Here is a 12,255-nt window from a genome sequence, read left to right as displayed (position 1 = left end):
TCTGGTCAATCAACTTTATTTTTAATTCACCAAATGCGTACTGACCTTTGCATTCAGATATAATGGAGGATACAAAAGGAAGGAAAGACAAGATTTCTAGCCTCAAAGAAATTAGAATCAGAGGAAGATACACTGCACAAAACAGTAAGACTTAAGGATATATACTGAGTAGCACTGAGGAGCGCATAACAACTTAGTACAGCGTAAACGCACCCAAAGGGACACCGTCAGTGACCATGGCAGGGAGTAGAAGAGGGTGACTGGGGCATACACCCTCGGGGGTGGGAGAAGCAGTGGACCTGTGTTCTAGTCTCCCAAATATCAGTGACTTATTGTGGACCTTGGCCAATTAAGTTCCACCTCTCCTGACCTTGGCTTGATCGACACTACAAGAGAAAGTGAAGACTAGATGTTCTTTAAGGCCCAGCTATAACAATACAAGCGTCTAAGGACAAGTGCAGAGAACTTGGACAAAGAGGACGTTACACCTAAGAGAAAGGACCAGCACAAAGCCACGGAGGTGGGGAAAAAGCTAGTTTTTTCTGCGTGGGCAAGGTGTGTCATGGGACAGCGAGGATCTTAAGAAGCCTGTTTAACTACGATAAAGATTCTGGGCGCAGTAAACTTGGAAATGGGCAAGACCGAGCATGAAGCCAGGTAAGGGACAATATGCAGGGGTCAACCGGAAAAGGACATACCGTGTGTCCTATGGTCGGAAGTCTGACTTATCTTCATGCTCCCCACCTCATTCTACAGTCTTTATGTCTTTTTGGAACTTCATGGCAACCCCTTCCCCAAACCCACACACCAGACAGAGGGAGAAGAAGGTGTAGCTACAGACACCCGCTGTTTAGATGCGCACAAGTAGACCCCTTTTGTGGGCCAGGAAGCCAAGAGCGGTTGCTGACAAGATGGTGGTCAATCCAATCAGCCTCAGCAGGCCTGGCACGGAGGGCAAGTGTCTCTCCAAGAAGGTCGTGGTAATGGGCTGCGCAGGGACATCCTGGGTTCAGAGAACATTCGGTGTCAGTACAGGACGTAGACACTTTGCTCCAGAAATTCTTTGTTCCCTCTAGTTCTTTGAACATGACCCACTCCTGCCCACCTCTAGGCCATTAAATATAATGTACGGGCTACTCACAACACCCATCTCCGTTCCCCACTAGGCCCTTCACTTTGCGAATTCTGACTCATCCTTCAAGTCTTAGTTTACAGGCTCCTGGGGGAGCCTTTCCTGGGCCCCCAGGCTAAGACGGCCCCTTCTTTTTACACCCTTGGCAAGTCTTCTTCATGACACTTGGGCTTTCTGATTGTCATCTCTTCTCCCCACATGTCGTTGCTCCGTGAAAGCCGTGCTGTACCCTTAGCATGGAGGCTGATGCGGAGGGAGTGCGCGGTAAACATCTGTTGAGTTGAATGAATCTGTGGTCCCCCCAGCCCCCAGCCCCATCTCTGACAGAAGCACTAAGGCAACGACTTGGACGGGCAGGGCTATTCTTTTGGACTTCACATTCATCAAGGAATAACTTCGACCTTTTTGACCCCCGTCCTCTGTAATGCCTTTCACTCTATTCTCTCTGTGTCCTTCCTTCCAGTCAGGAAAACCTCCTGGGGTTTCATTACAAAAAGAACAGTGCATATATTGAAAAATGCTTTTCTAATGTAAATCTGCTCTATTTCCCTCCACCCCCCACCTCCCTAGACAGGGGAGGTTGACATATCTTTCTTTCATTTCCTACCCCCTGTTGGGAATCACCAGGTTAGAGATTTATTCAGGAGGCATTTATTGAGTTCTTAATATGTTCTAGAACTCTCTGACAAAAAAAAAATTGTATTTTTCCTAATAATCTGCAATGGATGTGGCAGGCTACAAATTTATTGATTTCTTTTAAATCTCTCACCTCTGCCCTAACTCATGGTATCTTTTTAAATTGTTCTTTTTTTGGAGGGGGGAGGGGGGCAGAAAGAGAGGGAGAGAGAGAATTTTAAGCAGGCTCCACACCCAGCATAAGCTCGACACAGGGCTCCATCTCACAACCCTGAGATCATGACCTGAGACGAAATCAAGAGTCAGAGGCTCAACGACCGAGCCACCCAGGCGCCCCCTCATGGTATCTTTTCAAACACGCATGGGTTGAATCACTTAGCCAAAGGTATGTGAACATTATAAGTGGTTTTTTCTGCAAATAATTGTTTTCAGAGAAAAGGGATTTAAATTCATGAAATAAAATATAACCTACCACTGACTCCCGTTCTGACTGCCAGATTTCATCCTCGGGGATCTTCCCCATGGCATGCAGGATCTGAAAAGAGCATTTTGGTGAATAACAAAGGTGAAACCATCTTTCTGCTCCTAATCTGCTCTTTAAATAAAGGCCTGCTGGTTTATCTCTTAGGATACCCATCAAAAACACCAGAGTAAAAGCCAACATAGTGCATTCAATCTTTCAAAGGCTCTGAAAGGTCTTTCAGCTATGACCTAAGAAGCTCCAACTATTAGGCTCGCCATAGATTTGAGTAGTTGTGAACATGTCTCAATAGCAATGAGACCGTAGGGATTGTCAGGAAATATACAAATGAACTCTGAGTCATAATAAAAACATTTTTGGTTCTATAGCATTAGACCTGGGTGACCTCTCAAGTACATCCATAGGGATCTTTTTGCCCCATGGGGTCTTTTTACTTTGGTTGGCATGATAGATATTTTCATTATTACTTTTGGGTTAAAGTGTTCATTGCACTTCAGGATACTGTTCAAATGGTGTTTCATGGGTCTTTGCATGGAGGTTACTGGGGACTTGGCCTCCAGGATCTCAGACATTTCTGACCCGCTTGTAGGACCCATGCATTGCCTCCTTTCCCACAGCCCATGACCCAAGGCCCTACCTCTCGGGCTGCTCTCTCCCCAGCTTCCACGGCCCCCTCCATGTAGCCACTCCAGTGTGTGGCAGTCTCGGTGCCTGCGAAATAAATCCTGCCCACGGGCTGTCGTAGGACCCTTGAAACAAGAGCAAAAAGTGGTCAGTCTCAGAGAGGCGGAGAAAAGCCCTCCCACAAAGACCAAGTCCGGGCGCTCTCCTCCCATCCTGAGCATCAGGAGGACCTGGGCAATTCCGGAACAATGTTCACAGGGGCCTCCAGCTAGTGCATGAGCCTTGCCACAGACAAGGAATTAAAGCTGAAGTGCTCCTGCACCAAGGGCTTACAGGAAGAGGGGCTGATGTCAATGGAGCATTTGCTTCACCTACATGAGATGAGGGATGGTTTGGGCCCAGTCCTTTTATGGCTCCCCAGCTCCAGGCAAGGTGACACCTGCCCCAGTTCCCTCCCTGGTTATTCCACCAATGAATCTGGCAAATCAGTTCCTCTCGCGGAGCTCTGGATTCCCCATCTCTTAGAGGACACAGTGCAATGCTTTTTAACGACTTCTCCATCAATCTGTGAGCCTGACTGTGGCCATAACACTACCACTCACTAGGGGCGCCTGGGTGACTCTGTTGATTAAGCATCCGACTCTTGGTTTTGGCTCAGGTCATGATCTCAGGGTTGCAAGATCGAGCCCCGCGTTGGGCTCGACACTCAGTGGGGACTCTGCTTGTCTCCCTCTTCCTCTGCCCCTCCCCCCTGCTTTCTCTGTCTCTCTCAAATCAATCAATCTTGAAAACAAACAAAAAAACCCTACCACTCACTGAGAGCTCGCCTCTACCCGTGTTAAGAGTTTTACCACATTAAAAACAGTTAACATTTATTGGGTGCCAAGCACTCTTCGAAGTGCATTAACTCTCACCGCACCCCTATGAGGTCGGTGCTACGATCAACCCCGTTTTGCAGATGAGACAATGGAGCTACAGGGACTGTGACATTGTGATGTAGTGCCAAGACCCCCCCTTCAGGAATGAAGGATTTCTTCCCAGCTGCTGGGAGTGCTGCCAGAAGATGCCTTCGGATGTCAGTCCTCTGGGGATTGCCTCTGCTGAAGGAAACTGCGTCACCCCAAGGTCATGCCTCCTTCCAGAAGCAGGAGCATTCAATGACTAATCATCATGGGGTGATAAGGACCTGACCCCCTCGCTCCAACTTGGAACAACTCTTAAGGGCCATCCTAGCTCCAGAGCTCCCTATGGGTTCAGCTGAGGCCTTCGTCAGAAGTACATCCCAGTCCGACTTCTCCCTCTGCCCACTCTTGCCTTCCTTCCTCTCACTTTCACAAGTACTGACACCAAGGGCTGTCTCGAGTACACATCCTCTGTTTCAGAGTCTGCTTCCTGGGGAATCGAATCAGCAACAAAGATAGTCGTTCACTCCAGGTCACCGCTAGTTGGGCTCTAGGTCACGGCTAGTAAGTGGCAGAGCTGGTATTTGAACCCAGGCCATTTGACTCCAGCATCCACAGTCTTTTTTAAAAAAAAGATTTATTTATTTGTTTGTTTGTTTATTTATTTATTTAGAACACGAGTCAGGGGAGGGGCAGAGGGAGAGAATCCTCAAGCAGACTCCCTGGAAAGCGCAGAGCCCCACGTGGGGCTCGATCCCACGACCCATGAGATCATGACCTGAGCCGAAACCAAGAGCTGGATGCTTAACTGACTGAGCCACAGGCACCCCGAGCACCCACAGTCTTAACCACTTAGTTATACTTCTTCCCTCTACTGAATTATTAATCTTTTTAAAGAGCTCCATGACATACCTACTATTATCATTATCCCATTTTACACATGAGGAAATGGGCTTGGAGAAATGTGCACTGACTTGCCGAGAGCCACACTGCTAGGAAACAGCAGAGTTAGGATTTGGACTAGGTCTACCAGATGTCAAGGTCTCTGTTTTTGTTTTTTTTTTTTTTTTTTTTTTTTTAAGATTTTACTTATTTATTTGACAGAGAGAGGCAGCCAGCGAGAGAGGGAACACAAGCAGGGGGAGTGGGAGAGGAAGAAGCAGGCTCCCAGCGGAGGAGCCTGATGTGGGGCTCGATCCCACAACGCCGGGATCACGCCCTGGGCCGAAGGCAGACGCTTAACGACGGAGCCACCCAGGCGCCCCAAGGTCTCTGTTTTTTTGTCCTCTGTGCTTTGCCTTGTGTATCATCATCACTAGTTAGCAAAGAGCGACCATATGCTGTACAAAAGGACAGAAGTGTAGTGCACTTGGCTTCTAAGAGGGGTGGTTTGCTGTTACCCTGACAAAAATACCATAAGGGACGCACTGTTACCCTACCATTATTCACCCTATCTCAGGTTGCCATTATATCAAGTAAGGGATGTGAATGTCCAGAGTGAACACCCAAGCTCTATCTTGGTCAACACTGTACACCACCAAGCCTTTTATCAGAAAACCCAATGGGCTTGCTTGAATTGATGGGTTTTCCTTCACTGGCCCTCACTGAAGCCATTAAGAATAAAAAAGGGGTAGAAAGTAGAAGAGAAGATATTACACAATATTAAATGCTGCCAATAACACATGGGATAATTTGGAATGATCCATAGCCATAAGGGCCTGGAGACCCTAAACGTATTCAGGAAGGATTCCCAGCAAGAGTAGGTACATTCACTTTCTCCAAGTTCATTAAACAATGTTGCTTTTTACATCGGAGGAAACGGGCCTGCTTTAATGTCAAGGTCTCTGTTTTTATCCTCTATGCCTTGCCTTGTGTATCATCATCGTTATACATGTTCACTTTTTTCTTTTTTAAGATTTTATTTATTTATTTAGAGCACATGAGCGGGGGAAGGGGAAGAAAGGGAGAGAAAGAATGTCAAGCAGACACCACACCAAGCACAGAGCCTTATGTGGGCCTTGATCTCACGAACCTGAGATCAGGACCTGAGCCAAAATGAAGATTTGGCCCTTAACCCACTGAGCCACCCAGGTGTCCAAGCATGTTCGCTTTTTTCAAATTGGAAACCTCTAGAAGGCCTGGCCAAATCCTAGAATTAAATATTAGATGGGAGAATAAAGGCTTAGAGAACTAGTCATGCAAACAATTGGAATGTAAAAATCTAAAAACTAAGAATTAATTTCAAACAGACAAAGATATTTTTCCTCTACTTGTCATGTGCAAATATTCCCTTGGGGGGAGAAACATCCAACAGCTGGAGAAGAATAATCCCTGCCTCTTCTTTCGCAGGTGAGTGAGCAGACACTATATATTCACAGAAAGGGGTCTTTCCATGTGTATTTCTCATGGCTTGCTGGAGTAAAATATTTCTTTATATCTTTTATTGCTTCATCACTACAATCCGTTTTTCTGTCTACCCAGAAGTAAAATTCCGTAAGAAATGGGTGTTTATTTCTTCATTAACGCGCTGTCAGTACTGTCCTTTGTCTTCATCTGGAAACAGAGTGCTTTCTGTGTACTGCCAGGGCCGTGAAGGGAACACTCTTTGCAGGACCGCAAATGTCATGAACCCGACAGGTCAAGGGAAGCCCTGTGGCAGGCTGTCCTTGCTCAGTCCGGGAGCTCTGTCACCAAGATACCCTGAGCCTCAGTTCCTACCTTCCAAATGGAAGCCTGAGAGATGTCCTTGGGAAGAAATACCACCAATGCCTGATACGACGGGGTTTATGTTGCCTCTGTGGGGTGGCCAGGGCCAGGCCCGTGTGGGTGAATCCCCTTTTTGCTCCCCACCATTCTGTGGCCCGATAGACCTTTTCTTGCCACACCTTAGGGGACTGAGCATGAAACTTGCCATTCCGTGGCCAGAAATCTAATCACGCCGCAAAACCCAAAACCAAAAATCATGCTCCGATGGGCCTTTCTTTGTTGAAAGGGTAAGTTTTGTCTTCCTGAATGTGTTCTATGCGGCAAAGTTTCCTATTCACCTTTCTGATTCTCCAATCAATCCCCGATAGGACCCAGAGTCCAGCCATGCAGAACTTTCCCCCAGACCTCCCCCAAACTTGAAGGATTCCCGATGTTTGCACATAATGTTCCATCGGCCCGGGGTGCCTTCTCCAATATCTTTCTCTGCCTTCTACGTTCCTCAGCTGGTATGTGTATTAGGAAGCCTTCTTCGATTTCTCTTGGTAAGGCTAGCCCGTCTCTCCCTGTACAGGTCTCCACGCTATCTATACGCCTATTAGAGTACTTACCACAACACATTATAGTCTTCTCTCCCCCCCCAGCCCCACCCCAGTCCCCAACACTGTCAGCTCCTTCACAGCATAGAGGAATTTTCTCGGTATGGATGTTTCCAGCACAGTGCTTGGCAAATGGTTGGCACTTAGCCAGTACGTCCTGAATGAAGCAATTACTATGGATGTATTCTATACTCAGCATATCCCCAAATTAACTTAATGACCCAGTAGCTAATCAGGTGGTGCTCTTTGGCCCCAGAATGTTCTCGTACGTGACATTTTGCTATCTGCAGGAAGATAAAGTGTGCACCAAAATCATTGTGTGTCTTCTCACAAGCAGGTTTTCATCCTTCTTTGACTGATTTTCGTGGACAGGTTGATCATCTATTTACATTCACTCATATCTTCTTTTTATTGCATACTCCCAGCAGGCTTTTCCTCACTACCCTACATTTCCTATCTTGTTTAGATTGAGCTCTTGGCATTAAATTATTGCTTGGCTTAGTATTACTATAATGGTCATAATAATTACTGCTAGATCATCAATCCATACCTTGCCGTCGTCAGCAAACACAATTATCTAAACACCAGTGAGTCCAACTTGGACACACAACGCCGTTAACACTAAAAGCCGTTGAATCGTGAGCTTTGCGTGAATTGTATGGTATGTGACTTGTATCTCAGAAAAAGTGTTTAAAAAAACTCTTGGGGCACCCGGGTGGCTCGTTGGTTAAGCATCTGACGCTTGGATTTGGCTCAGGCCATGATCTCAGGGTCATGAGATCGAGCCCCGTGTCAGGCTCTGAGCTCAGCGTGGGGTCTGCTTGAGATTCTCCCTCTCCCTCTGCCCTTCCGCCCAATCATGCTCTCTAAATAAATAAATAAGATCAGTCTTTTAAAAAACCCTCATGTTGTCAGGAACATACTGATTATTATTCCTTGTATGCCATCTTGTGCTTTCTTATACACCTGCCAAGGCAAGTGAGGTCCAGAGAGAAGTGACCTGTCCAGCGTGACAAAGTTGGTTATTATAGAATCAGGACTGTACCCAACTTGCTGCATTCCCAGTCTAATTCATACTGAAGAACCAATATATGTCTGAAATAGAGCCTTATTATCCTGATGTTTTCAGAGATATGTCCTTAGGGTCAGTGTCCTTTGTAATAAACTTCTAAGAAATTCTGACATGAGGATTCCTTTTATTAATGCTGTACCCATGTTGGCACTTCTACAGTTCCATTTTTAAAAAAGATTTATTTATTTGAGAGAGAGTGAGAGAAAGAGAGAGAGCGCGCATGTGTGCTCGCACACATGAGTCTGGGGAGGGGCAGAGAGAGAGAGAGAATCTCAAGCTGACTCCACACTGAGCTTGGAGCCCAATGCAGGGCTCGATCCCACCACCCAAGAGATCATGACCTGAACCCAAACCCAAAGTCCAGTGCTTAACTGACTGAGCCACCCAAGTGCCCCAACAGTTCCATTTTTTTTTAAAAGATTTTATTTATTTATTTGACAGAGAGAGAGACAGCCAGCGAGAGAGGGAACACAAGCAGGGGGAGTGGGAGAGGAAGAAGCAGGCTCCCAGCGGAGGAGCCTGATGTGGGGCTCGATCCCAGAACACCAGGATCACGCCCTGAGCCGAAAGCAGATGCTTAACGACTGTGCCACCCAGGTGCCCCCAACAGTTCCATTTTAAGGAAATTTTACTGAACTCTAATCTCAGGATAATAATTCTTCTGACAATATAAGCAAACCCTCCGACTATCCAAATTCCTATTCTTATGTGGCCACCTCCGTTGGCTATATTGATTGGGATTGCTCTTTCAGAGGAATCCAGAGTGCAAGGCACCACCATTGTGCAGAATTTTAATGACTTTTCCCAGGATATTCACGAGATACAAAGGAAATTGGGTCTTCCTTTCTTTCTTTCTTTCTTTCTTTCTTTCTTTCTTTCTTTCTTTCTTCTTTCTTTCTTTTTCTTTTTCTTTCTTTTTCTTCCTTCCTTCCTTCCTTCCTTCCTTTCGCATTTACAAGATAAAAAGGGAGAAGGGTTCCATAAACCCATTTAGAGTTCGGATTCCGGTTCAGGGAATTTCCATGAGAGCTTAGCACACTTTTACTCTACCTTCCATATTGAGTCATGATCCCAGGGGGGAAGTAGGTGGTGTAGCAGCCTCCGGAGTACTGTTCCTCGCACCAGTTCTTCTCTTCGTAATGCACTGGCTGCAAGAGAGAAAGACAAAAGTTCAGGGGAGACTCAAGCGAAGCTATCTAGTCTAGAATAAATCAAACACAGCCTGGTGGGCATGTTATTGAAGAACCAATATACGTCTGAAGGAGAGCTTTATTATTAGTCTGATGTTTTTAGATATATGTCTTCGGGCAGGTAAATGTCCTTGGTAATAAACTTCAAAGACATTCTGACTGAAGAAAGTTCTCTCACTTGGTTCATTCATGGCTCAGGAAACGTTCACGAACTGCAGTTGTCTCATTCCATGTTTTAATTGGTCTTACCTTCTAAAAAGTTGTTAGTGCCTAATGGTTTCAAGACAAGTTTAAAAAAGGATTTACGCTTACTGAAGTGGTTGGAGCGGAGAAACCAGCAGAAAAACATGTCTGTCAAAGAAAAAGGATGACCAGATTCACGTCTCTGGTGGAAGCGAGCTTTGCTAAGGGAAGCTAGATGGACGAATGGACGTGTTCATGGGCTGTAGGCACGTCTATCGATGAGGGGCACTTGCATCAACTATTGGTCTGAAAAACGTGTTTTTGCCACGAACAGATGAAACTTGAGTTGAGATTTTGCAACACTCGAGCTCTTTATTAAAATAACTAACATAAGCTTTATCATGAAGCAACATAGCAAGTTTAAGAGAAAGAGGTCAGCTTAAAAATAGATTCTGAAAAAATGTCTTGTCTAAAAAATATGCGGTTACATTGGATAGTCGTGTGCAACGCATCCTACTTACAGGGCACAAGGCCCTGGTTGCGGGGATGTCCGTGGGTCCGGGTCGCTCGTGGTCTTGCCACATCTCGTGCGCTCTCTGCATCGGAGGGCAACAACCGCTNTGGGGGCACTCTTCTCTGGCTGTTTCCAGCCACTCAGAAGAGAGGGTGGACTCTATCTTTTCCCCTTGCCCTGCTCCCAGGGCTTGCTTCCTTCCACACAGTGAACACCAAAGCAAGAGGAAAGCAAGCGCTCCTCTTCGTGCCAAGAGCAAACAAGGACAGGACCAGCTCATTTTTATCGGCCGCAATGAATCATCCACATTCTTCTTCGAAAAAAGAGACTTTCCCACATTAAACATGCTCAGCTGTTTTTGGAATTTGAGAGCCACTGCTTTCCCCTCCAACTGGGGTTCCCCAAACAATCATTTTACAGGTTGTTGGAGGGAGCTCGGTGACACGCTGCTTCAGCCTGAGCGAGTCTCCGAACGTCATTTCAAGAAAGCTTGAGTATCTACCTGGGTGAAGTATCCGGAACAGCATTTTAAAACAGAAAAACCAGTCATTTTTAGTAGACGTGAAATGATTTTTTTTTCTTTAGCGTGTGTGTATTAATGGTTTTGCTACTTCTCTCGCACTACCCTGGAGCCTAGAGGCCACGTTAAGTGGTTAAGCGTCTGCCTTCAATTCGGGTCGTGATCCCAGGGTCCTGGGATCGAGCCCCGCATCGGGCTCCCTGCTCAGCGGGGAGTCTGCTTCTCCCTCTCCCTCTGCTCCTCCCCTCACTTGTGCTCTGTTTCTCAAATAAATAAATACAATCTTTAAGAAAAATAAATAAAATAAACTTGCTAAATGGTCTATGGAGGCACAGAAAAATGAAGCAAAACACATTCTTCATGATTATTATGCTTCTCTCCAAACCAATCAATCACTCTCGTTCAAGGAACCCCAAAAATCAACAGTATGAATTTCACTTACATCATGTGCGGGGGTGGGGTGGGGTGGGGTGGTGGTGGTGGTGGTCATGGCCAGCCAGGAGTACCTGTGATCTACATTTCTCCACTACGAACCTGTCAACCACAAATTCCACAAGCCTGCTAACGTCCCACTAGTATCCTAATTTCAAAAGGTATAAAAGAGTGCCTAGTGAAAATCCTCTCTCTGATCCCACCCCAAGCCTCCAGGTTTCCTCTTCAGAAGTCAGTGTTACTTCCTCTCTGATTTTTCTCCAGCCTCTCCAAGTAGGTTACAGCTATCGCCTTGGGATCCCCAAACACTGTATGCACATCGTGACCACCACATTTGCGGCACTAGACTGTGAGCAACCAGACAGCATATCTCTCTGCCTTGTTGATCTTTGTGAAAGTGCAGGATACACTGTGGATACCCTTTAAATATTTGACAAATGAAAACAAAAGTAACGATTGGGAAGAGAGCACAGCACAACAGATGTAACATAGTCTGGCTTTGGCCTGAGGGTAGGTTCCAGTTTTGCCACTTGCTAATTGTGTAAACTTGTGGAATTACTTAACCAAATTCATTCTCAGTTTTCTAATCTGTAAAATAAATACGACATCTTCCTCATAGGGCTGTTGTGGTATAAAGTAAGATAATACATATAAAACTTCTATCACCATGCCTGGTACACAGTAAGTGCTCAGGCAGTGCATACGTATTTATGAAAGAACCATGTTCTGGATAGGCGATGAGTCAGTAGGCAGAGGACTGGTCCATGAAGAGGAGTCCTGGAGTCTTTGTCTTTCAGGGTCTTATTCAGTATCATCTTTCAATTTGAGATATTAAAGTGGGATAAAGCAGGAGACTCTAAAGGGTAGACACATCTACCTGAAGGGAGAGGGCCAAGGACAGTGGAAAGACTCAAGAAGATAGACTGGTCTTCACTTTCACTTCTGTGTTTGGTTTTAGTGGTTCTAATTCACTGGCTGCCCTCCTTCACAGACACCCTGTCTGGCTGTACCATCAGCTGATCTGAATCCTACAAAGGGTAGAGGCAATCATGGCAAAACCAAAATAGGCCTGGGCTGAGAACTAGGACATCAGGGACCAGTGTTTAATAGGTGTTTGGGAATGACAGTGTTTATTATGTATGCACAATATGTCAGGACTATTAAAAACACTCCTTAATAGAAATACTATATGCTCCAGTAATTCTGCTACTGGGTATTTACCCAAAGAAAAGGAAAACATTCATTTGAAAAATGTATGCACCCTTAT

The 12,255-nt window shown here is 45.7% G+C and overlaps 1 protein-coding gene across 2 annotated transcripts in view; it reads right to left on the bottom strand.

Annotated features, from left to right (window-relative positions):
* MAOB (monoamine oxidase B) overlaps positions 1–12,255 on the bottom strand; it is a 139,421-nt gene continuing 127,166 nt past the window's right edge. For both annotated transcript variants that reach the window (XM_040632750.1, XM_008708714.2), the window contains exons 12-15: positions 9,200–9,297; positions 2,887–2,998; positions 2,241–2,303; positions 1–1,003 (exon numbers count right to left, since the gene is read on the bottom strand). In XM_040632750.1, the coding sequence (XP_040488684.1) occupies positions 851–1,003; positions 2,241–2,303; positions 2,887–2,998; positions 9,200–9,297 (426 nt within the window). In that variant the 3' untranslated portion in view covers positions 1–850. The remainder of the gene's footprint in view (positions 1,004–2,240; positions 2,304–2,886; positions 2,999–9,199; positions 9,298–12,255) is intronic.

Source organism: Ursus maritimus, assembly GCF_017311325.1.
Source record: "Ursus maritimus isolate PB19 chromosome X unlocalized genomic scaffold, ASM1731132v1 scaffold_X1, whole genome shotgun sequence".
Lineage (NCBI taxonomy): Eukaryota > Metazoa > Chordata > Mammalia > Carnivora > Ursidae > Ursus > Ursus maritimus.
This window is presented reverse-complemented; position numbering and strand designations above follow the sequence as displayed.